General features: G+C 43.1%; 1 protein-coding gene across 1 annotated transcript in view; it reads right to left on the reverse strand.

Moving 5' to 3' along the window:
- Positions 1–25735, reverse strand: part of LOC144690862 (netrin-3-like) — a 228483-nt gene that overhangs the window by 197500 nt on the left and 5248 nt on the right. Inside the window, exon 2 of the mRNA XM_078558711.1 lies at positions 10037–11104. Within this exon, the coding sequence (XP_078414837.1) occupies positions 10037–11057 (1021 nt within the window). The 5' untranslated portion in view covers positions 11058–11104. The remainder of the gene's footprint in view (positions 1–10036; positions 11105–25735) is intronic.

Here is a 25735-nt window from a genome sequence, read left to right on the forward strand (position 1 = left end):
GCTGTGGCTCAGTTCATAGCACCCTCGCCTTTGAATCAGAGGGTTGTGGGTTTGTGTCCCACTCCCAGAAACCAAGAACTGTGATTGTACTCGAAAGAGTCACAATCTGTGACTGTTGATAACTCGAAAGAGTTTCAGACTTTGTCCCCATAATTACACCCTAACCTGAGCTATAAATAAATCCCTCCAATAACAGCCCAATTTATCATTTATATCTCAAAAAATTGACTTTTCAATCTCTCTTTCTGGAAGTCAGTTCCTCTCAGAGTTCAAAATTACAACCCAACAGCATCTGCCTCAATTGACCATTCCTCAGTCTAAACAGTGAATGTCACCAGAAATGCACAGCCACACTCTCCAGGAATGTGACTGCACAATGATCAGAAGCAGATTAATACTCAAAGATCTCAAATTGTTAAATTACTGAGAGTGGTGGACAGGAACTCAAATAATCAGGGGATTTTGCTGGAAAAACAGCTCCCTAAAACGTTCTGCAAGATTTACTTGGTGATTAATAAATCAGAGGAATTCACTGTCAGGAGCGCAGCTCCCAAGAGAAACAGGGCTTCTCTCCCTTTCTATCAGGAAGGTTCACACATGATCCTATTCAGTGTGTGTGTGTATCAGTGTATGAATCCCATTCAGTGTGTATCAGTGTATGAATGCCATTCAGTGTGTATTGTGTATAAATCCCATTCAATGTTTGTGTATAAGTGTATGAATCTCATTCAATGCATGTGTCAGTGTAAATATTCCATTCAGTATGTATATTTCATTCAGTGTGTGTATGCCATTCAGTGTGTATAAACCATTCAATGCGTATATGCCATTCACTGTGCATATCCCATTCAGTGTGTATATCCCATTCAGTGTGCGTATCCCATTCAGTGAGTGTATCCCATTCAGTGTGTATATGCTTTTTAGTGTGTATATACTTATCAGTGTGTATATCCCATTCAGATTGCATATTCCATTCAGTCTGCATATCCCATTCAATCTGCATATTCCATTCAGTCTGCATATTCCATTTAGTGTATATCCCATTCAGTGTGTATATCCCATTCAGTGTGTATATCCCATTCAGTGTGTATATCCCATTCAGTGTGCATATTCCATTCAGTGTGTATATCCCATTCAATCTGCATATTCCATTCAGTGTATGTATCCCATTCAGTGTATGTATCCCATGCAGTGTTTGCATCTAATCCAGTGTGTATATCATCCAAATTCAAAGTGGCAGCCTCTGCTTCCACCAACTATAAACTTCCTCAGCCAGCTGGAAAAGGACATCAGCTTCATGGATAATCTTTATAAACTCATAGATTAATACAAGATGTCCATCAGAAATTTATGCAAAATTCCATGACCCCTTGCAAATCAAAGAATATCAGTCAACAACAACAGCTTATATTTATATATTGCCTTGAATGGAATAAAACGTCCCAAGGTGCTTCGCAGGAGTTTTAAAAGAAAAGTTGATAGCAACCGCGTAAGAGAATATTAGGACAGATAACCAAAAGAGGTAGTCAAAGATGTAGGCTTCAAGGATTGTCTTCATGGAGAAAAGAGAGAGAGTGCAGAGGAGATTTACCAGGATGTTGCCTGGGCCGGAGAGTTTTAGTTATGAGGAGAGATTGGATAGACAGGGGTTATTTTCCGTGGAGCAGAGGAGATTGAGGGGGGACATGATTGAGGTGTATAAAATTATAAGGGGCATAGATAAGGTAGACAGGAAGGAACTTTTCCCCTTGATAGAGGGATCAATAACCAGGGGGCATAGATTTAAGGTAAGGAGCAGGAGGTTTAGAGGGGATGTGAGGAAGAATTTTTTCACCCAGGGGATGGTGGAAATCTGGAACTCACTGCCTGAAAGGGTGGTAGAGGCAGAAACCCTCATAACATTTAAGAAGTATTTGGATGTGTGCTTGCGATGCCATGGCATACAAGGCTGGAAAATAGTGCTGGAAAATAGGATTAGAATAGTTAGGTACTTATTTGAGCGGCGTAGACTCGATGGGCCGAAGGGCCTTTTTCTGTGCTGTAGGCAAGGTAGCCAGGTAGAGAGTTGTAGGGAGGGTATTTCAGAGTTTAGGGTCCAGGCAGCTGAAGACACAGCCACCAATAGTGGAACAATTAAAATCAGGGATCCTAAAGAGGCTAGAATTAGATGAGTGCCGATATTTCGGAGGGTTGTGGGACTGTAGCAGATTACAGAGATAGGGAGGGACGAGGCCATGGACAGATTTGAAAACAAGGATAAGAATTTTTAAAAGCAGGGTGCTGCTTAACCAGGGACTAATGTAGGTTAGCAAGCACAGGGGTGATAGGTGTACGGAACTTGGAGCGAGTTAGGATACGGGCAACAGATTTTGGATGACCTCAAATTTATGGACAGTAGAATATGGCAGGTTGATGATGAATGGATTAGAATATCCAAGCCTGGAGTTTAAAAAAAACATGAATAAGGATTTCAGCAGCAGATGAGCTGAGGCAGAGACCACACACACACACAAACACACACACACATACGCACAGAGACACATACAAACGCTGACACAAGTATGCACAAGCTCACACATACACATGCAGACAAGCACACACACAAGAGACATGCAGAAACACAGAAACACAGATGGACAGACACAAGTAGACATAAAGACATATTCAAACATACAGGTGCACAGAGTCAGATACAGACTGACACAGACATAGACACATGTGGACAGACACAAACACATACAGACCCAGCACATTCAAAAGTCACCTTTAAAAAGGTTGAGGGCAACTAAGTCTTCAGTCCCTCTGTTTTCCCAGACCCAGCCACCAATCAACCACACCCCCCACCCCACCCCCACCAATGCAGCTTCCCCCTCCCCCCACAGACTGCAGTGAGTGAGGAGAAACAGAAGAAGCAGAATGGTTGTCAGTGGACTGAATGGCAAATGTTTTAACATGACAAAGGCAGGCTGGAACTGAGAGAAGCCATGAGTGTGAGCCACTCAGTGCATGTTAAACACTAAAATTAATTAAATTAAGAAGGTGCGAGTGAGGTGCAAAGATGCCAGTGACCTCTGCGCTAATGGAAAATATTCACAGGGGGTTGTATGTAGAAAGTGTGATGACTCAAAGCTAGCCCTCTAACTGCCCACCTAAAGAGATAGTGAGCAAGCCTCATCCCATAAATACACCTTCATTAACATTTCAATAGGATGGCATCTGCCACGAGCAGCACAACAAAGCTGTGAACTCTTAACATCTTCAACAAACCTCAGTGGCAGTCGCTAAATTAAACATGCCCCCTTTCTATTTCACTGTAAGTGTCACTCAGACACTTGGTGCCCACATTTCCAGTCCAAGTATCAGCAACCCTGAAGCCACAAGCTGCTCTTCAGTAGCTAGTGACAGATTGCACCTGAGCACAGGCCAGTTAGGCAACTCATTTACCAACATCACTTGTACCTGGTGATATCCTCTGCCAGCAGGCACAACAAAAGCAATCAGAATAATCCAACAAGGACCCACAACAGGAAAACTCTTCCTCATTTCATGTCATATCAAGTGCCTCACTCAGGCAAGATACTGATAGCATTATGGATGATGTCACACTGTTGTACTAGGGAGCGCATTTGAGCACTTGGGACTGAGAGGGGCTGTTGGGACAAAGCAAAACCAGCTTTGCTCCGTAGCTTTCCTGCTTTCCTAACAGCAGTTAGATGTGGATTAAACCTCCCTTTACACTGTCCCATCAAACACTCTCAGGGCAGGTACAGCACAGGTTGGATACAGAGTAAAACTCCCTCCACACCATACCAACAATGCACCTCTGCCTCAGACAATGCACTTTCAAGCACCAATGTAATACTTTTTCTATTTTCAGGCAAACCTTCCTGTATCCTGCATGAATGAAGTCACTAATTAGTCTTGACTTCATGCTAGTTTTGCGCAGTGGGCCAATGCCCTCTAGGAAATGAGTTGTGGCTGTCGGAGTTAATTTCACACAGCACGATTACTGGCAGGAGAGAAAGTGGGCTCACCCCATTACTGATTGCCGGACTTCAACCCAAGTCTAGAGATTAAAATCTAACTACAGGAGTAGCAGCATTGTGGTAACATTGCTGGACTAGTAATCCAGAGGCCGGGATTAGTAATCTGAGGACGCAAGATCAAATACACTCGCGGCACCTGCTTGAATTTAAAATCATTTAATTAATATATCTGGGATTAAAAAGCTAGTCTCAGTAATTGTACAATGAAGCTACCAGATTGTTGTAAAAACCTATCTGGTTCACTAATGTCCTTTAGGAAAGAAAATCTGCCACCCTAGATGTGACTCCAGACCCACGACAATAGGGTTGACTCTTAACTGCCTCTGAAATGACCTAGCAAGCCACTCAGTTGTATCAAATCGCTACAGAAAAGTTGAAAAGAAATAAAACCAGATGGACTACCAGTCATCAACATGGGCACTCAAAACAACAAAAGCACACCCTGCACAGTGAACCCTGCAAAGTTCTCCTCACTAACATCTGGTGACTTGTGCCAAAGTTGGGAGAGCTGAACAACAGACCAGTCAGTCATATTCACCAAATCATTCCTTGCAGCCAATATCAGGATTCCTCCATCACCATCTCTGGGTATGTCCTGTGCCACCAGCAAGACAGATCCACCAGAGGTGGCAGCACAGTGTTATACTGTCTGAAGGAAGTGGCCCTGGGAATCCTGAATATTGACTCCGGACCCCATGAAGTCTCATGTCATCATGTCAAACTTGGGCAAGGAAACTTCCTGCTGATTGTCATCTACACACCAACCCCCACCCCACCACCATTCCCCCAGCTCCTCCTTGTTGAAGCACTGAGGGTGGCAAGAGCACAGAAAGTTATTCAGGTGGGCTCAATGTCCATAATCAAGAGTGGCTCGGTAGCACTACTACTGATTGAACTCGCTGAGTCCTGAAGTTCATATCTGCCAGGCTAGGCCTGAAGCAGTCTACTCTCAATCATGAGCAAAGTGATGGAAGGTGTCGTTGACAGTGCTATCAAGTGCCACTTACACAACAATAACCTACTCACCAATGTTCAGTTTAGGTTCTGCCAGAACCACTCGACTCCAGACTTCATTACAGCCTTGGTCCAAACATGGAGGTGAGGTAAAAGTGACTGCCCTTGATATCAAGGCAGCATTTGACTGGTCCAGCATTAAGGGGCCTGAGCAAAATTGAAGTCAATGGGAATCAGGGGGAAAATTCTCCGCTATTTGGAGTCATACCTAACACAAAGATGGTTGCAGTAGAGGCCAATTATCTCAGCCTTAAGTGATTGCTGCAGGACTTCCTCAGGGTAGTGTCCTAGGCGCACCATCTTCAGCTGCTTCATCAATGACCTTCCCTCCAACATAAGGTCAGAAGTGGGGATGTTCGCAGATGATTGCACAATGTTCGGTACCATTCACTACTCCTCAGGCACTGAAGCATTTCATGCCCAACTGCAGCAAGAACTGGACAACATTCAGGCTTGGACTGATAAGTGGCAAGTAACATTTCTGCCAAACTAGTGCCAGACAATGATCACCTCAAACAAGAGAAAATCTAACCATCTCCCCTTGACGTTCAATGGCATTAACATCGTTGAATCCCTACCATCAACATCCTGGGGTTACCATTGACCAGAACCTTAACTGGACAAACCATATAAATACTGTGGCTACAAGAGCAGATCAGAGTTTGGGAATTTTGTGGTGAATGACTCAAAGCCTGTCTGCCATCTGTAAGGCGGAAGTCAGGAATACTCTCCACTTGCCTGGATGAGTGCTACTCCAACAACATTCAAGAGGCTTGGCACCATCCAGGATAAAGCAGCCCACTTGATTGGCACCCCTTCCACCACATGAAACATCCACTTCCTCCTCCACTAGTGCACAGTGGCAGCAATGTGAACCATCTGGAAGATGCCTGCCTGTTTTGGCAGTACATTCCAAACCCGTGACCTCTACCAACTAGCTGGATAAGGACAGCAGACGCAAGTTTCCCTTTATGCCATACACCATCCTAACTTGAAACTGTATTGCTGTTCCTTCATTGTCGCTAGGTCAAAATTCTGGAAGTTCCTCTCTAACAACACCACGGCTGGACACCAGATGGACTGCAACAGTTCAAGAAGGCTGCTCACTGCCACTTTCTCAAGGGCAATTATGGATGTGCCAGTGATGTCCACATCCAATGAACAAAAAAGATAAAAAAATCTTTGTAGGGATAGAAGAGAAGTTGGTCAAATATTCAAAACATCAGCATGGCTTGAGGAGCTACCAACTCCTGGGAATACATATACAATTCTCAATTATTTTGGAAACAAAATTCTGAGATAGGTAATTCATTTGGATTCCATTTAAATGGAATGTTCTCTGGAAACCTGCATTGAATTTTAAAGTTTTTCCAAAATGTGTTGCTTCCATTGGATTACTTATTTAAAACTCGGAGATAAAAACAAAAAACTGCGGATGCTGGAAATCCAAAACAAAAGTAGAATTACCTGGAAAAACTCAGCAGGTCTGGCAGCATCGGTGGAGAAGAATAAAGTTGACGTTTCGAGTCCTCATGGCCTAAAGGGTCATGAGGATTCAAAACGTCAACTTTATTCTTCTCCGCCGATGCTGCCAGACCTGCTGAGTTTTTCCAGGTAATTCTGTTTTTGTTTTTTATTTAAAACTCTGGTTGTCAAAATTTTAAGAATACATCAGTTGATCCAGTAGGATTCTTAGTATTGAAAAGGGATAATCTCTCACCCAAGACACTATGTACGGTCAGTTGGTACCTCGGGAACAGCGATGAGCCATTCAGTCCCACGAGCTTGCTGGGTCATTCAATTAGATCATGGTTGATCACCTCAACTCCATTTCCACAATATAAGTGACAGCTGTGGCTCAGTGGATAGCAGTCTCACTTCTAACTCAAAAGGTTATGGGCTCAAGTTTCACCCCAGAGAGTTGAGTGCATCATTCAGGCTGACACTCCAGTGCAGTGCTAAGGGAGTGCTGCACTGTCAGAGCTGCCATCTTTCAGGTTAAACCAAGGCTCTGCCTGCTCTCTCAGGTGGATGTAAAAGATCCCATGACACTGTTGAGAAGAGCAGCGGAGTTATCCCAGGTATCCCTAGTCAATATTTGACTCTTAATAAACATCACAAAAACAGAATGTCTGGTCATTATCACAATGCCGTTTGTGAGAGCTTGCTGAACACAAATTGGCTGCCATATTTCTTACATTACAACACTGACTATACTTCAAAAGTGTGAATCAGTCTTCACTATAGAGGATACAAGTAACATCCAAGAAGTAGGTATAAATCAGGAAATGGAAGGGAGGGAGGAACTCTGGAGAATTACAATCACCAGAGAAGTGTTACTGAGTAAATTGTCGGAGCTGCGGGCTGACAAGTGTTTGGGTCCTAATGGACTTCATCCTTGGGTCATAAAAGAAGTGTCTAGAGTGATAGTTGATGCATCGCCTTTAATTTTCCGAAACTCCCTAGATTCAGGGAAGGTCCCATTACATTGGAAGATAGCGAATGTAACTCCATTATTCAAAAAGGGAGGGAGACAGAAAATGGGAAACCACAGGCCGGTTAGCTCAACATCCGTCATAGGGAAAATGTTAGAAGCTATTATTAAAGAAGCTATAACAGAGCATTTGGATAAGTTCAAGGTAATCAGGCATAGTCAACATGGTTTGTGAATGGGAATTCATGTTTAAACAACTTATTGGAATTCTTTGAGGAAACAACATGTGATGTGGATAAAGGGGAACCAGTGGATGTGCTGCACTTAGATTTCCAGAAGGCATTTGATAAAGTGCCACATCAAAGGTTATTAGGGGGTAACATATTGGCATGGTTTGGCTGGCTAACAGGAAGCAAGGAGTAGGCATAAATGGGTCTTTTTCAGGTTGGCAAGATGTAATGAATGGTGTGCCACAGGGATCAGTGGTCGGATCTCAACTGTTTACAAACTATATAAATGACTTGGGTGAAGGGATGGATGGGATGGCTGCCAAATTTGCTGATGACACAAAGATAGTTGGAAAGTAAGTTGTGTAGAGGACGTAAGGAGGCTACAAAAATATGTAGATAGGTTAAGTGAGTGGGCAAAAAAATCTGGCAAATGGAGTATAATGTGGGAAAATGTGAAATTGTCTATTTTGGCAGGAAGAACAAAAGAGAGGCATATTAAATGGTGAGAAATTGCAGAGCTCTGAGATGCAGAGGGATCTGGGTGTCTTAGTGCATGAATCGCAAAAGGCTAGTATGCAGGTACAGCAAGTAATTAGGAAAGCTAATAGAATGTTATAATTTATTGTGAGGGGAATTGAATACAAAAGTAGGGAGGTTATGCTTCAGTTATACAGAGCACGAGTGAGGCCACATCTGGAGTAACGTGTACAATATTCGTCAACCTTATTTATGGAAGGATGTAAATACGTTGGAAGCAGTTCGGAGAAGATTTACCAGACTAATACCTGGAATGGGCGGGTTGTCTTATGAGGAAAGCCTAGGCTTATATCTGCTGGAGTTTAGAAGAATAAGAGGCAATTTGATTGAAACATATAAGATCCTGAGGGGGTCTTGACAGAGTGGACGTGGAGAGTATGTTTCCTCTTGTGGGAGAATCTAGAACTAGGGGTCAATCTTCAAAAATAATGGGTTGCCCATTTAAAATAGAGATGAGGTGAAATTTTTTCTCTCAGAGGGTCATGAGTCTTTGAAGCTCTCTCCCTGAAAAGGTAGTGGAAACTGAGTCTTTGAATAATTTTAAGGCAGAGGTGGATAGATTCTTGGTAAGCAAAGGGGTGATAGGTTATCAGGGGTAGGCAGGATGCAGATTTGAGGTTACTGTCAGAGCAGCCATGATCTTATTGAATGGCGGAGCAAGCTCAAAGGGCCAAATGGCCTACTCCTGCACCTTGTTCGTATGTTCATATGTTCATATCACTGGAATTCTCTATCCCGGAAGGTTGTGGATGCTCCATCATTGAGCATAGTTAAAGCTCAGGTGGAAATTGAGGGATATGGGAACAGGTGGCAAAGTGGAATTGAGGCAGGAGATCAGACACGATCGTGTTGACCAATAAAGCAGGCTTGAGGGGCTGTATGGACTGCTCCTACTTTTTCTGCTCTTATATGCTGCTGAAATCCTTGTCTGTGCCTTTCTTACCTCTACGCTTCATTACTTCAACATGTTCCTAGCTAGCCTCCCACATTTTACCCTCTTTAAACTAAAGGTCATGCAAAACTCTGATGCCCATGTCTTAACTCGCACAATCCTATTCACCCATCACCCTTGTACTCGCTGACCCACAATGGCTCCTGGATAAGCAACATCTCAATTTTAAAACTCACATCCTTGTTTTCAAATCCTTCCATGGTCTCACCCCTCCCAATCTCTGTAATCTCCTCCAGCTCCACACCCCTCCAAGATATCTGCATGACACTGATTCTGGCCTGTCGAGCGTCGCCAATTTTAATTGGTCCACCATTGGTGGCTGTACCTTCAGTTGCCTAGGCCATAAGCTCTTGGATTCTCTCCCTAAACCTCGCAGCCTCTCTACCTCACTTTCCTCCTTGAATACACTCTTTAAACCTACCTCTTTGACCTAGCTTTGTGTCATCTGATTTAATATCTCATTCAGTGGCTCAGTGTCAAATTTTGTTAAGTGCCTTGGAGTCCTTTGTTACATTAAAGGTGCTATATAATTACAAGTCCCTGTTGTTGCTCATATAGACAGCATCCATTGACACTTCTTTATCTATGTTATTAGTGACTTCCTCAAAAAAATCAACTAGATTGGTCAGACACAATCACTCCTTCACAAATGCATGCTGGCTCGCACGGTCAGCTCAGGTATTCTGCCCCTAATGACAAATACTAGTAGCTTCCCTACAATTGATGTTAAAACTGTCACCCTCTCATGCTGAGGTGCCAATTGGTTGACTGTAGAGGCTGGAAGGTGTCAATAATTACATCAATACCCACAGGTTGGACTTACCCAAGCACTCGTTTGCCTCTCGAGCAGTCGCTCTCTGCCATGGTCGGTCATAATGGAAGGGTTTGCACTTGTCGCACTCTGGGCCAGCAGTGTTGTGTTTGCAGTCACACATCAGATTCCCTTCTTTGTCCTTGACACAACGTGAAGCGTGCCCATTACACTTGCAGCGCCCACCGACCTGCAAGTCAGCCACTGCATAATGGTAGGACTCTCTCATCATACTCGCCTCCTCCTCCTTCCCATCTCTGCCACTGTAATGTCTGTCCAGGTCCCGCTGGGGGTGAGGTCTGCTGAAGACCACCCGAATATCTGTGGCTGTCACCCAGTCCTGCAGAACTGGACTGTTGTCAAAATCTTGGGCAGAGGGACGCCCGTCGAGGGTACTGAATGCGATCAGTCCCCCTGTCAAAGGGTAGAGGTCAGTGTATCCATCTGTGCATAGAGCTTCTTGCTCATTCTGCTTGGAAATTATTGCTTTGTTTGGCTTATTATACATTTTCCGGCACTGCGAGGAATAATACTGAAAAGGAACCCAGTTCTTCCCATAGTCCATCGATTTAAATATTCCCATAGATTCTGGCCGAGGAGAGCAAAACTGCAAACTGACATAAGTGATTTCAAATTTCTTATTGAGGGAGAGGGTGAGAGTAACATTGTGCAGAGGATTATAAAACTCTTCCGATTGCCAACAGCTGAGGTTGTGAGCATTGTTTAAATCGGTCAGGTAGGTGGCAGGGTGAGCGCTCCTGGGATCTGAAGCATCACAGGTTTGACACATCTTCGTCTTCACGCCCATCTTCTCATTAAAGAAGCAATATCTATTTGGAGGCCTCCCACATGTACTGGACACCTGTACCTCCCTGGCAAAGCCAGCATTGACAAAATCAGGAATGCAACGTTTAGGCTGCCCTCCTTCATCGTAGCAGGGATCAGAGGAGCCATGCTGGGGGGCAAAAGCATTCAGAGCACAGGAACCCCCAAGAATGCAGGTAAACAGCAGGATTGGCCCAAACAGCATCATCTACAATTCAAATAAGGGCTGTTTCCAGGAACAATGCACAGTAAGACCTACAAGGAAAGAAGACAGGACATCATCAAAACAGGACAAAACCAAACTGCCTGCTGCTTATGAAGTTCCTCTTAACATTTTGTGTAGAAGTCTGGGTACAGGCAAACTAATCAAAATGTTCAAGACCGCGAACACTGGAATAAATATGTCTGACTGAGGCATTCGCTGACACAGAGTTAAAATTGGGCCCATTCTGTCCCACTGTCCAAATGGCCAAAATGATCCAACCGGATCTCTCCTACCACGTGTTACATTCATGTAGAACCTTTCACATCGTCAGGATATCTCAGAAGGTAAGATAAAGAGAGAGAGGAGAAAAAGAGTGACTGCGAATAAAAGAGCAAAAGAAATAAACTTCAGGAATGAAAATGGAGGGTTAAATCATCTTTTTTAAATAGAGACTCAAATGAATGGATCATTTCTGTTGCACTCTTGCTACTTCTGATGTATTGGCCAGCCCAGCTCCAAAACATCAGCCAGTTACAGACTAGTGTTTCCTCTTCTGCTGTTAACTGAGCTCCACTCACAGAGTGGAATGCCTCCACTCTGACATTTGTGAGGGTGAAATGTGAGACAACTTCAGACAATTTCAACTCAATGTCTATGAGCTCTTACAACATTATCATTGACATTAAAGAAAATTTGAAATGCAAATTCACTCAAAGACGTTATAAAGATGATTGGGAACCGAAACTCGTGCCTGATGCAGCATGAACACCAATGCTGGAAAGAGAAAAGCATCCTGCCAGTGCTCCAAGGTGATACCATCGTAATACCATGACTGTGCAGTACCTGTCAGTGGTCTATGCCAATAAGATGCAGAAATAATGTTCCAATTCGCAGAACTGACAGACTTTAAACTGACAGGCACATAAATAGAACAAAGGCAGCACCACATTAACTGGCAGAGTAAGAACCTTGTTTAAAAGATCAGGGAGATGGTGAATTCCCATATTTGGAAAAAGGGAAGGAGAGAGAATCATAGAATGGTTGCATTACATTAAGAGGCCATTCAGCCCATTGTGTTCATGGAGGCTCTCTGCAAGACTGACTCAACTAGTCCTATTCCCCTGTCCTTTCTCCATGTCTCTGCAAATATTTTTGCTTATTTTTGCTTCAGGTGCTTAACCAGCTCTCTTTTGAAAATGACAATTGAATCTGCCTCCGCCACACTCTCAGTCAGTACATTCCAGATCCTAACCACTCACTGCATAAAAAAGCTTTTCCTTATGTTGCCTTTGGTTCTTTTGCCAATCACCTTAAATTGTTGCCCTCTGATTCTCAGCCCTTCTGCCACTGGGAACAGTTTCTCCCTATGTACTCTGTCTAGAGCCCTCATAAAAATACTTCCATCAAATCTCCTCTCGATCTTCTTTTTTCTAAGGAGAACAGCTGAAAGTTTTTTGAGTATGTTACCAGCAGAATAGGTAAGGGGGTACCAGTAACTCTGAAGCTCTTTAGCTCTGAAGAAGAGTCATACGGACTTGGAACATTGGGCAGAATATTGCGCTGTCGGGCGGGCATGCGCCCGACCTGAATGAGCATAAAATGACGCGCAATATTTTCACTGCCTGGCCAACCTTACGGGTGGCGGGCAGGCGAATCGGCCAGGTGGCCTTTGGATTTTTTGTGAAACCTCATCCACGGGCGGGATGAGGTTTCAATCAGTGAATATAAAAAATAACTTTTTCAGACTCATTTCTAACATGTCCCTGCTCATGTGTCAGAGTCACTTGAGGGGACATGTTTTTAACATTTTTAAATTCTTTACTTTTTATTTTAAAAAGCTTCAGCTCCCTGAGGCAGCTCTGCCCCAGGCAACTTTTACTGCGCGCAACCATGCACATGTGCGAACTTCCACGCTCGCCCTTCTCCCCCCCAACCCCGGCAGCACTGAGTGCTACAGTGTGCGATTCCAATTAATGGCCAGCTAGCGTGAAATCGTGGTCGGGGCCGATCATGGGCAACGGTCGGCTTCCTGACCGCTCTCGGGTCCACCTGCCGAGCCCACCCGACGACCGGAAAATCCTGGCCGTTAACTCCGTTTCTCTCTCCACAGATGCTGCCAGACCTGCTGAATTTTTCCAGCATTTTTGTTTTTATTTCAGATTTACAGCATCCGCAGTATTTTGCTTTCATGATGAAAGGAAATAGATGTGTATTTGGATTTTCATAAGGCTTTTGATAAGGACCCACACAGGAGGTTAGTAAACAAAATTAGAGCAATGGAATTGGGAGTAATACACTGGCATGGATTGAGGATTGGTTAACAGGCAGGAAACAGAGAGTAGGAATACTGTGACTAGTGGGATACTGCAAGGATCAGTGCTTGGGCCCCAGCTATTCACAATCTGTATCAATGATTTGGATGTGGTTATCACTTGTAATATTTCCAAATTTGATGACACAAAACTAGGTGGGAATGTAAGTTGTGAGGAGGACGCAAAAAGGCTTCAAGGGGATTTAGACAGGTTTAGTGAGTGGGAAAGGACATTGCAGATGGATTATACTGTGGAAAAATGTGAAGTTATCCACTTTAGTAGGAAAAACAGAAATGCAGAGTAGTTCTTAAATGGTGAGAAATTGGGAAGTGTTGATCTCCAAAGGGACCTGGATGTCCATGTTCACGAGTCATTGAAAGCTAACATGCAGGTCAGAAACAATTAGACAAATGGCAGGTTGGCCTTTATTGCAAGAGGATTTGAGTACAGGAGTAAAGACTTCTTGATGCAATTGTATAGAGCCTTGGTGAGACTGCACCTGGAACATTGTGTATAATTTTGGTTCCCTTACCTAAGGAAGGATATACTTGCCAAAGAGGGAGTGCAGTGGAGGTTCACCGGACTAATTCCTAGGATGACTGGACTGCCCTATGAGGAGAGAGTGAGGAGCCTGGGCCTGTATTACCTAGAGTTTAGAGGATTTAGAAGTGATCTCATTTCTTTAAGGGCTAGACAGGGTTGATCCAGAAAGCATGTTTCCTCTGGCTGGAAGCTACTTTGGACTGAAACGAGGGCCCAGAAGCGAAAAACAGTTCAGACTAGTACTCTTATTTCCCAGATTTTACTGTTGTTCCATTTTAAGTTATACAAGACCAGTTATGACCAATATTCTTATTTCCCAGGTTTTACTGATTTTTCATTCTGGGGAGGAATTTCTTCACTCAGACGGTAGTGAATCTTTGGGATTCTCTACCCCAGAGGGCTGTGGAAGCTCAATCACTGAGTATGTTCATGACAAAGATAGAAAGATTTCTAGACATTAATGACACCAAGGGATATGGAGATAGCACGTGAAAATGGGATTGAGGTAGATGATCAGCCATAATCTAATTGAATGGCAGAGCAGGCTCAAGGGGCTGAATAGCCTAGGACATACCTGGGCAATCCACATTGTCAAACAGATGCCAGTGTTGTAGCTGTACTGGAACAGCCTCCCACACTGACGCTCCTGTGCCCTCGAGTGAAATGGCCAATATATTGCCAAACAAAAGGTTAGCATATACGCACTACAAACTGAATTGAAATGGGCAAACCGCAAACTAATAGCGCATAAAGAGAGCAGATATTATCAGGGATAACTTCAAACCAGGTCCCAGAAACACAGAAAGCAATTGCAGGGCCAGTCAGAGCTGGGGTCGGAACTAGAAACATGACAAATTGATTCCATCCTTTGTAGCATTAGAGGGTTTTATAAGTGTCATCTTAGCACAGAGGGTAGCGCTCTCAACTATGGGTCAGAAGGCCATGAGTTCAAGGCTCACTCCAGAGACAAGCACTAAACTCAGGCCAACAGTCCTTTGAGGGAGCACTCCACTGTCAGAGGGTCAGTACTGAGGGAGTGCTGCACTGTTGGAGTGGAAGTACTGAGACCCCACTGCACAGTTGGTGAGGCAGTACTGAGGGAGTGCTGCGCTGTCAGGGGTGTCATCTTTTGGTTGAGATGTTAAACCGAAGTACTGTCTGCCCTTGTAAAAGATACCACAGCCATGATTTTGAAGAGCAGCAGAGTTATCCCTGGTATCCTGGCCAATATTTATCCCTCAACCAGCATCACTAAAACAGACTATCTGGCCATTATCTCATTGCCCTTGCGGGAGCTTGTTGTGCATAATTTGTCTACTGCTTTTCCTACATTACAACAGAGACTAACCTCAAAATGTACTTTGGAATATCCTGATGTTGCAAAGGAGTTAGCTCTTTCTTTATAATAGAGAGTGAATTGGAATGAATGTCCAGAAATTTCTACAGACATCTCACAGAAAACAGGAACCTCGTAACACTTAGCTCCATGGCTTTATCTATCAGTAAAGTATTGACTGGCTGGATCTTTTTTCTCTTCAGAAAGGAAGGCTGAGGGGTGACCTAATAGATGTAGTACAAGTGTATCTGGCATAGCAAGAGTTAATGTGGGACTGGGAACAATACCACCCACAGTGTAATGTGTAAAGAGACACATGACCTGAGGCTAGATTCAGTTGTGGACTGGACACAGACCTGTGTAGAAGCAAACAGGGAGTTAGCTCATAGCTTGGGAAATACCATGTAGAAAGCACATGGTTATCTGTAATCAATAAACACTTAATGTTAAACCACACAAGACTCTGAACCTCTTCATGAGAACTACTGAACGAACATACAACATGGTGGCAGCTAAAGGAAAAACCCATAATCTCAGAGAAACCGGAGCAAAAATTCAAATGCTGGAAAACTAAAGAAGCAGCATTCTGACCTGACTAAAAGCACCTGAAGTGAAGACACAGAGGGACATCACCTGAAAGAAGCTCCTTTGCAGATTTGAAAGCAGAAAGGCAGAAGAAGAAACTCCACTGTGCAGCTGAGGACTCCACAAGATCTTGTGGAGGTCTATTGTGAATGCCCACAGAGTGCACAGTCAAAGGACATAGTAGGGGATGAACAAAAATTCATTCTAAGCCAGGACTAGTTTAAAATGCTTCAGTGCTGTCAAAACGTCAGAGCAATTGTTTCCAAAGCACTGTGGCCAGCCCAGGTTCAGAATTGATGCCATACCACGTGGTGGCCAAGCCCGTTAAAAAAAAAGTGGAAGGTTTAAAAACCTCATCCATAGCCGGGAATCGAGTGTAAATCACCTGAAAACTCTGCATCTCACAGGGAAGGCCCAGAATAGTTGATTGATTAATCGCTGCACAAAACTAAAGGCAAAGAGGTCAAGACCGCCATCGCTGCAGGAGCCAGCCTAAATGCGACAAATGCGGGAAGGCTCTTTGATAAAATGGTTACTGCGGTGCCATCTTTATAACCTGCACAGCATTTAAAGCTGCACTCACCTGAACTTTAAAGCAACCATGGACAAAAAAATCAACATTACCAGAACAACTTGGACTGATCCAAGGGCCAGACCAAATACAAAACTGGGGACTTTGGAAGAAAAGATTCTTAAGATACATGATAGCTTCAGGATTAGATACAAAGACAGAAGCTGAACAAGTGAATACACTACTTTATTCAGTAGGTTCGCTAGCCGATGATATTATTGCAACGCAAGTAATAAACAAATCCTCAGATAAGTTTGATGAAGTTCTAAAATCATTCAATACAGTTTCAATCTAAGAAGCCACAAAATTTTAGAGAGAGTGAAATTCAACATGTCCAACAGCATGGAGAACCAGTTGACTCTTTTATAAATGAATTATACAGATTGGCTGAAGGTTTTGACTATGGTGATCTTCAGTCAGAACTCATAAGGAACAGAATTGTTGTCATGGTGGCTGATGATGCCCTTTCAGACATAGTACAAGCCAAGGAAGATCTAACCCTAGAAAAGGCCATCCATATAGTCAGACAGTCTGAAATCTGCCAAAGCAACAATCCATTTTATGTGGCGAAAGCAAGCCATGGTACAGAGCAACCTCAAAGCAACAAAAGGACAGAGAGACTCCAGGCCATGGAAGGCGATACCCAAGCTGGCCACAAGAAGGTGGGAGACCATGTCAGTGTTGTGGAGCCAAACAACCCCACAGGCGAGATCAATGTCCAGCAATCTCAGTGCAGTGTTTCAACTCCAACCGCCTTGGACACTTCAGAAAGCTATGCAAAGCTAAGGCACCCAGAAAAGTGGAGGATCCCAAGACAATCCATGAGATTGAGCTACCACACCAGGAAGAGACCCAACTTCTTGGGTGAGGTCAAGGATCCTGGATTCTCTTTTTGGAATATGGACATCTCAGTAAATGGTCACCTCACTGACTTCAAATTGGACATGGGAGCCAGCATTATGGTCCTCTCAGATAAGGAACTGTGGCTGAGACACCTCTGGCTATGAACAACAGACACACCTCTCTACTGGCGTGAAGGAACCCTACTTCCGGAAATAGGCATGATCCTCGAATCACTAAGGTATGGTGACAAACAGATATTCAAAGTCATGTACGTCATCCGAAACCAATCTTTTTCTCTCTTCAGCAGAGAAGCCTGTGTTGCCCTTAATCTTCTTAAAATAGCAGAAGCTATCAAGACAACCTCTGTCATCAACTACACAGAACTGTAAGTTCCAAGAGGCCCACCAGTAAAGTGACTCTAGACTGGAACTTCAGCTCTGTATTGTCTTCATTCAGTCACTTTGTCCAATCTCTTTGCAGGTGGCAGAAGCTCCTCTTTGGTCAGACCAGCCAAACCTTCAGATAATTACCACCATACCTCAAATGGAAGACACACAGGAAAATGACCAGCAACAGAAGAATGAGCCCCCACCCCAGGATCCAACAGTTGCTGTCACACTGCCTGTAAACACCACGACAAAGACACTGCAACCTCCAGCCAACGCGCAAAGCCACAAGACAATGCTGGAGCAAGGAATTAGCAACTGTCAACTCACCAGAGCACACCTCAGTGAAGCACGGTGGCACACAGAAGAACACAGTGTCGCAATAAAAGCCAAACTGCAAGGTGAGCCCATTGATGAGGGACATCCAAACGACAGGGTGAGACACCATCAACCCCCACAAAGATCAGGGCAGATCACATGGAAAAAGAAAAACCAGGTTCTTACCATGAATAAACAGAGTGAACATTCTATCCGGAAAGAACAGGACAAGCCAGTGGCCCTGAACAGAGAAGATGGGGAATTGACAAAGAAAAGTTCAACTCCAAGGAGCGGAAAAAGCATATCAGAAGAAGACAATCAAGCGCCAGAAACACAAATTACAACTCAAACTCCGGATCAACAACAGTCACCCAAATCAACAGGACCTACCAGTTCTCTGAAATTGACCAGAACAAGATCTGGAAGAATTGTCAAGCCTCCAGACCGTCTGACTTTATAAAGGGGGCACGAAGGGGTAGCATGATTGTAATATAAATACGTTGGATTTTCCTCTATTTCCCCAACCAAATTCAGGATATGTACCAATGGAAACTTTGGAAAATGGGGCTATGCAGCCAACAGGATGCTGGGTTCAGCTTCCTATTCTGCTACCTCTCCAATGCAGTAGTGCTCACTCATTTGCTGTTACTCCTCCAATGCAGCGATGCTCACTCATTCGCTGTTACTCCTCCATTGCAGCAATGCTCACTCATTCGCTGTTACTCCTCCAATGCAGCAGTGCTCATTCATTCACTGTTACTCCTCCAATGCAGCGATGCTCACTTATTCGCTGTTACTCCTCCAATGCAGTGATGCTCACTTATTCGCTGTTACTCCTCCAATGCAGCAGTGCTCATTCATTCACTGTTACTCCTCCAAAGCAGCAGTGTTCACTCCATGTTATTTTTCCCCTGTAGCAATGCTCACTCCCTGTAACCCCTTCCATGCAGCGGTGCTCACTACATAAATGAGGTGATTGCTTTCCTGCTTCTGTGGCACTAGATCCTGAGCTATGCATTTCACAAAAGAATTTTTAAAAATATGAAGTTGTTCCAGATGTGCATGGCCCAGGCTGAAGCTAAAACAGACATGAAGGGCAGGTGGGACTATTTAAAGTTACATATAGTAGCTTTGGCAAAATCTCAGTGTGCGACAGACACCAGACACAATGAAAGGTGTCGGCCCCAATTGATGAGCCAGGACCATAGGAGCCTCTAGGTGGAAGAGAGGGAAGTCAATCAGAGTTTTAGTGCCTGATCACTATCCTTCTGGAAAGAGCAGGTGGATTGACATTGAGCAAGAACACAATGTGCTGGGCTGTGATCTGACCTGCTACATCACCCACCAACACTGACAATCTGCAATCAAAGCTGAAGAATAGGGTGAGGAATAAGTAGCCAAACTCTGATGAGACAATGCACAACTTGAGAAGCATAAAATAGGCAGCGAGGCAACAGGATGAGTAAGCAAAAGATCAAAGTTGATACCGCAGCTGGGCAAAGGAGTGCGCAAAATACAGCATGTGTTCAACAATAGAGTCATTATGACACACAGGGAGGCCATTCAGCCCATCGAGTTCATGTCAGCTCCCTGTAAAGCAATCCAATCATTCCCTTTTCCTTGCTCTATCCTTATAGCTCTGCCAGTTATTTCTGTCAAGTGCCAACCAATTTCCTTTTGAGATCATCGATCATCTCCCCTTCCATCACCGTGAAAGGCAACGAGTTCCAAAGTTCTTTCTCACATTTCCTCTGCAACTCTTGTTCAATATTTAAATCTATGTCCTCTAGTCCTTGTACCATCACTTAATTGGAATAGCTTATCTTTATCTACCTTATCTAAACCTGCCATAATCTTATACACCTCTACAAAACTCTCCTCAATCTCCTTTGCTCCAAGGAGAACAACCCCCAGCTTCTCCAACTTAATCTTGTGGCTAAAATGTGTCCTGCCACCTTCAAAGACCTATGCAGATGAACACCCAGGTTCCTCACTCCCTGCACAGTCTTTAGAATTGTTCCATTAAGTCTATATTGCCTCTTGCTATCCCTTCTGCAAAATGCATCACCTCACACTTCTCTGTATTAAATTCCATCTGCCACTTGTCTGCCTATTCTGCTAACCTATCTATGCTCTGTTACAGTTGATTGGTATCATCCTGTCTGCCACACCTCCAAGTTTGGTATCATTAGCAAATTTTGAAATTTTACTCTGTATTCCAATATTCAAGTTATTTAAATATATCAAAAAAAGTAATAGTACAAGCATTGAGCCATGGAAATACCACTGTCTACCATCCTCCAAGTCTAAAAAACAACCATTTACCACTGCCCACTGATTTCTGTCCTTAAGCCATTTTTAAAAATTCAATCTGACACTGACCCTCCTTTAAATTAGCCTCAATTTTGTCAACTAGGGGAGGATTTTCCCCTCGTCAGGTGGGTGTGGCGGTCGGCGCCAGCCATCAGTCTCCAACCGCGATTTCACACTGCCTGGCCAATTAACGGCCAGCCAGCATGAAAGGCGCGCTAAGAGCCTTAGTGCTGCTGGAGTGGGGGTGATGTGCGACCGCTGAAGTGTGCGCATGCGCAGGGGAGTGCACACTGACGGCTCCCTGAAGGCACAGAGCTGCCTCAGGGAGCTGACGGATTTTAAATACAAAAATAAACTTTTCATGTGTGAACTAAACATGTCTCCACACGTGACTCAGTCACATGGAGGGGGACATGTAAAAAGGGATGTTAAAATTTTTACATTTTTTGTTTAGTCAGCATTGGAAATCTCATCCCGGCCGTGGATAAGGCTTTGTTAAAAATGTAAAGGCCATATGGCCTATTCACTCGCCTGCCAACTGAACGGTTGAGTGGGCAGCGAAAAATGCAGCTTAATTACTTACACAAGGGCCTTAATAGGCCTCTTAACTGTCGTTGGGCACGCTACTGCCTCTCGCGCACGCAGGCCTACCAAAAGATTGCGAGAGTCCGTGATGACATCGGAATGCTCACCCGATGTCATTGCGCACTATTTCACTCCCGCTCAGGTTGGGCGCATGCCCACCCGTGGGATGAAAAATGCACCCCAGATTTTTATGTGACATTTTGTCAAATGGTTTCTTAAAATCCATATAGACAACATCCATTGTATTTCCTTCATCAACCTTCCCTGTTACTTCATCAAAATGTTCAATTAGATTAGTTAACTATGATCTGCCTTTTACAAACCCCTGCTGGCTATCCTTAATTATCTCAAACCACTCCGAGTGCCTGTTGATTTTTTTCCCCGATTATTGTTTCTAAAGCTTTATCCACCACTGATGTTAAACTGACTGGCCTGTAATTATGAGGAATGCCCTTACACCATTTCCTGAGCATGGGTGTCACATTTGCCACTCTCCAATCCCCTGGCACCACCCCTATCTAGGGAAGATTGGAATATTATGGAAAGCCCTCCCGCTATCGCCATCCCCAATTCCCTTCACAATCTGGATTGCAGACCATCCAGATGAGGCGACTTATCCTCTTGAAGCATAGTCAGCCGTCAGCCTTCCCAGCACATCCTGTCTTTCAATTTTCACCCCATCCATTACCTCTACCAGCTCTGCTGCTATCGATATTTTGTCAGCATCCCCTTCCTTAATAAACACTGATACAAAGTACCTCATTAAATATTCTAGCTTTTCCCTGCACCTGTAAACATGTACCAAACTCTTTGTCCCTAATAGGCCTCACACCACCTCTTACTACCAGCTTAATATTTACATGTTGATAGAAGATTTCCTTTTGTGCTGACTGCCATTCTATTCTCATATTCTCTCTTTGCCAGTCATAGTTTCTTCTTCATTTTCCCTCTCAACATTTGTATTTGACCTGGTTCTCACTTAAAGAACTACCTGACATGCATCATAGACTTTTTTTTTTGTTTCATCATATTCTCGATCTCCCTTGTCATCCAAGGAGCACTGGCTTTGGTTTCCCTGCCTTTCTCTCTTGTTGGAATGCACCTAACCTGTACCTCAAACATCTCTTATTTAAAGATCATCTATTTTTCCATTACAGTTTTCCTGACCAACTTTGCTTTAATTTTACCCTGGCTATATTCCTTCTCATCCCATTGAACTTAGTCCTCTACCAATAAGTGTGTATAAGAACTTGTGTGTGTGTGAGATGTGTACATATTTGAAAATGAGATTGCACATGTGCATGTGTGTTAGAGAGAGAGATGAGTGTATGAATAAGTGAACCAGATTCAGAGCAAACATATTTTTCCACGCCAGGAAATAGTTTATACAGTATTACTTGAAGAAACCCTCTCCCTGTTGTGGATTGCAGGTGCTGAAGCCCCACACAGTCATATACTTACTTTCATTGTATATGTGAAAATGTTAGCCCGAACCCTGACAAAATCTTACCAAGAGTTAACTACTAAATGTTAAATATTTTAATAGTGTTCAGAATTGGATACCCATGGAATCATGTTTTACAAGGCTGAACACTATTCCATTGCTACACAATCTGTAAACTCACCAAGGCTCCTTAGGCAGCACCTTCCAAACCCATGACCAACAGCATCTAGAAGGACAAGGGCAGCAGATACATGGGAACACCACGGCCTGGAAGTTCCCTTCCAAGTCACTCACCATCCTGACTTGGAAATATATCGCTGTTCCTTCACTGTTGTTGGGTCAAAATCCTGGAAATCCCTTCTGAACAGCACTGTGGGTGTTCCTACACCCCGTGGACTGCAGCGGTTCAAGAAGGCAGCTCACCACCACCTTCTCAAGGGCAACTAGGGATGGGCAATGAACACTGGCCCTGCCAGCAAAGCCCACATCTCCTGAATGAATTTTTAAAAAGCTCTCTAATTCATTTTTCTCCCTTCCTGCTCTGAAAATATTGATACACTCTAGTAGACACCAATCTACAGGGAGCCCTCCTCAGTCACACCAAAACAATCACAATTTATCTATGAACCATAAAAGCAATTATCAGCCAAACTGGGGTCATGCAACCAGAGTACGTAAAGACTAGTTTAACCAAACGGTGAGAGCGCAGTCACTTGAGCATGTAAACTAGGCTAACAATCCAGTTTGGTACTGAGGGAGCATTGAATTGTAGAAGGGACATTACATAGGATTATATTATAAAGGAAATATTGCACAGAAACAGGCCATTCAGCCCACCCAATCCATGCCAGTGTTTATGTTCCACTGGAGCCTCCTCCCATCTTCCCTCACCTAAATCTATCATCTTCACCTTCTATTCTCTTCTCACTCATATGATTGTCCAGCTTTCCCAAAAATACCTATTCAATTCAATCACTTCCTGCGGTAGCAAGTTTCATATTCTCACCACTCTTCGTGTAAAGAAATTTCTTCTGATTTTCTCTATTGGGTTTCTTGGTGACTATCTTATAATGCTGGCCTCTAGCTACGCTCTTCACACAAAAAGAAAAAATTCTCTCTGTATACACTCTGTCAAAACATTTCATGTTGTTAAATACCTCTATTAGATCCAGATAAAGTATGTCTACTGCATTATCATTGCATACTCTCTCGGTTACAATCGCAAAAATTCAATAAGGTTGATCTAACAAGATTTTCCCTTTTGAAATCCACGATGAATATTCATTGTTATAGTTTTCATTTCTACTATTCTCTCCTTTAGTAGGGATTCCATTATCTTTCCAACTGCTGATGTTAAACTGACTGGATTCTAATTCCCTGGACATGGTCTATCCTTCTTCTTAAATGTAGGAATTACATTAACCATCGGCCAGTCCTCTGGCACTACATCTTTTTCTAATGAATTTTTAAATATGTGTACTAATGCCTCTGCTATCTCTTCCCTAGATCTTTTTAAAATATGTGGATACAATCCATCTGTGCCAGGGGTTTTATCCTCTTTGAGTTTGTTTGATTTATTCTACATATCCTTCTTTTTTAAATACGCTTACCACATTGCTCATCTCATCATTCAATGTCATGTCTTTTTTTTTTCTACCTCCCCGGTAAATATCAAAGCAAAATAATTATTTCATATTTCTGTCAACTCTCGATCATTACCTGTGGGGCATTATTCCATCTATCTCTTAATGGTCCTACTCCCATCATAACCATTCATTTTTTTTATTGATGTGCCTGTAAAGTATTTTAATGTTTTGTTTTATGTTCCTTCATAATTTACTTTCATAGCTCTTCTTTGCCTTCCTAATTTTTTGGCTTCTCTCCTAATCTCTTCATTTTCTCTCCTATCATGCACTCCTCTACAATCTATGTACTTAATGTATACTTCTTCTGAACCCTCAATTGTGCCCTTGTTTCTTTATTCATCCATGCAGTCTCACTAGTGTTTTGTTTGTTCTTTCTTATAAGCGAAATATATTTATTCTGCACATTGTTGAACTCCACTTTAAATGTTTTCCATTGTTCTTTATTTTTGTTTGCTAATATTTTTGCTGATTTTATTTTCCAAGTTCCATTCTCAGACCCTCAAAATCAGCTTTTTCGAATTTATTAATCTGCTCTTCATCATACTTATGTCCTTTTCTACCATCATCTTAAAACATTTTATATTATGCTTACTATTGCCTAGATGTACCCTACTTTGACTTCTCTGGTCTGCTCGAGTTCATTCCCCATTAATAGACCCAATAGTGAATCTTCCCTTGTTGGGCTGTTCACGTATAGTGTTAGAAAGGAGTCCTGTCCACATTATAGGAACTCCTCTTCTGTTCAATTAATATCAGGGTGGTTGAAATCTCCATGATTATTATTCTAGGTTTTTTAACTCAATTCCCTAATTTGTTTACCTATTTCTTCCTCTACCTCCTTTCCACTATTAGGTGGTCTGTAGACTAAACCTATTAGTGTGATTGATCCTTTATCATCTTTTCATTTCTATCCTTATGGATTTGATTTTTTTTTTGCAGATAGTGTGTCCTTTTTTTATACTGCTATAATGTTATCCTTAATAGATACCCATGAAGTGCTCTATTGTCAATAGGTCAGTACTGAGGTAGTGCTCCACTGTCGGATGGTTATTACTGAGGGGGCACTGCACTGTCAGAGAATCAGTACTGAGGGAATGCTGCGCTGTTGGAGGGGCAGTACTGAAGAAATGCTGCATTGTAGGAGGGCCAGTACTGAAGGAATGCAGCACTGTCGGAGATGCTGTTTTTCAGATGAAATATTCAACAGAGGCCTCCATCTGCTCTCTCAAATGGACACAAAAGATTCTACAACACTATTTTGAAGAAGAGCAGAGAGTTCTCCCCATTGTCCAGGGCCAACATGAACCCCTCAACTAATATTGCTAAAACAAATTGTCCCGTCATTATCACACCTTTGTTTGTGGGATCATGCTGTGCACAAATTGGATGCTGCATTTCCTACAACAGTGTCTACATTTCAAAAGTATTTCATTAACTGTAAAATACTTTGGAACATCCTGTAAAAGGTTTATTTACTTACAAGTACTTTTCATCATTTTTCTTTTCTGCTACTTCACTAATATTTGGACAATTTGTTCATTATTTCTTGGCAACAATGAGCTGTGGTTGATATGTAGGACAGGTGAGTTGTGGATGGGGTGTAGGAAAGGTGAATTGTTGCTGAGTTGTAGGACAGGTCAGTTGTAGGTGAGATGACATGTGAGTTTGAGATAATGTAGAGTAGTTGGGCTTTATGCAGTGCAGGGCAGGTGCACCAAAGGCAGTCAAGAACAGGTGCACTGTAGACAGTGTAGTAAAGGTGCATTGTAGGCAGTGTCAGACAGTGCGCTGCAGGCAGT

The sequence above is a fragment of the Cetorhinus maximus genome, chromosome 15 (assembly GCF_964194155.1).
Source record: "Cetorhinus maximus chromosome 15, sCetMax3.hap1.1, whole genome shotgun sequence".
NCBI lineage: Eukaryota > Metazoa > Chordata > Chondrichthyes > Lamniformes > Cetorhinidae > Cetorhinus > Cetorhinus maximus.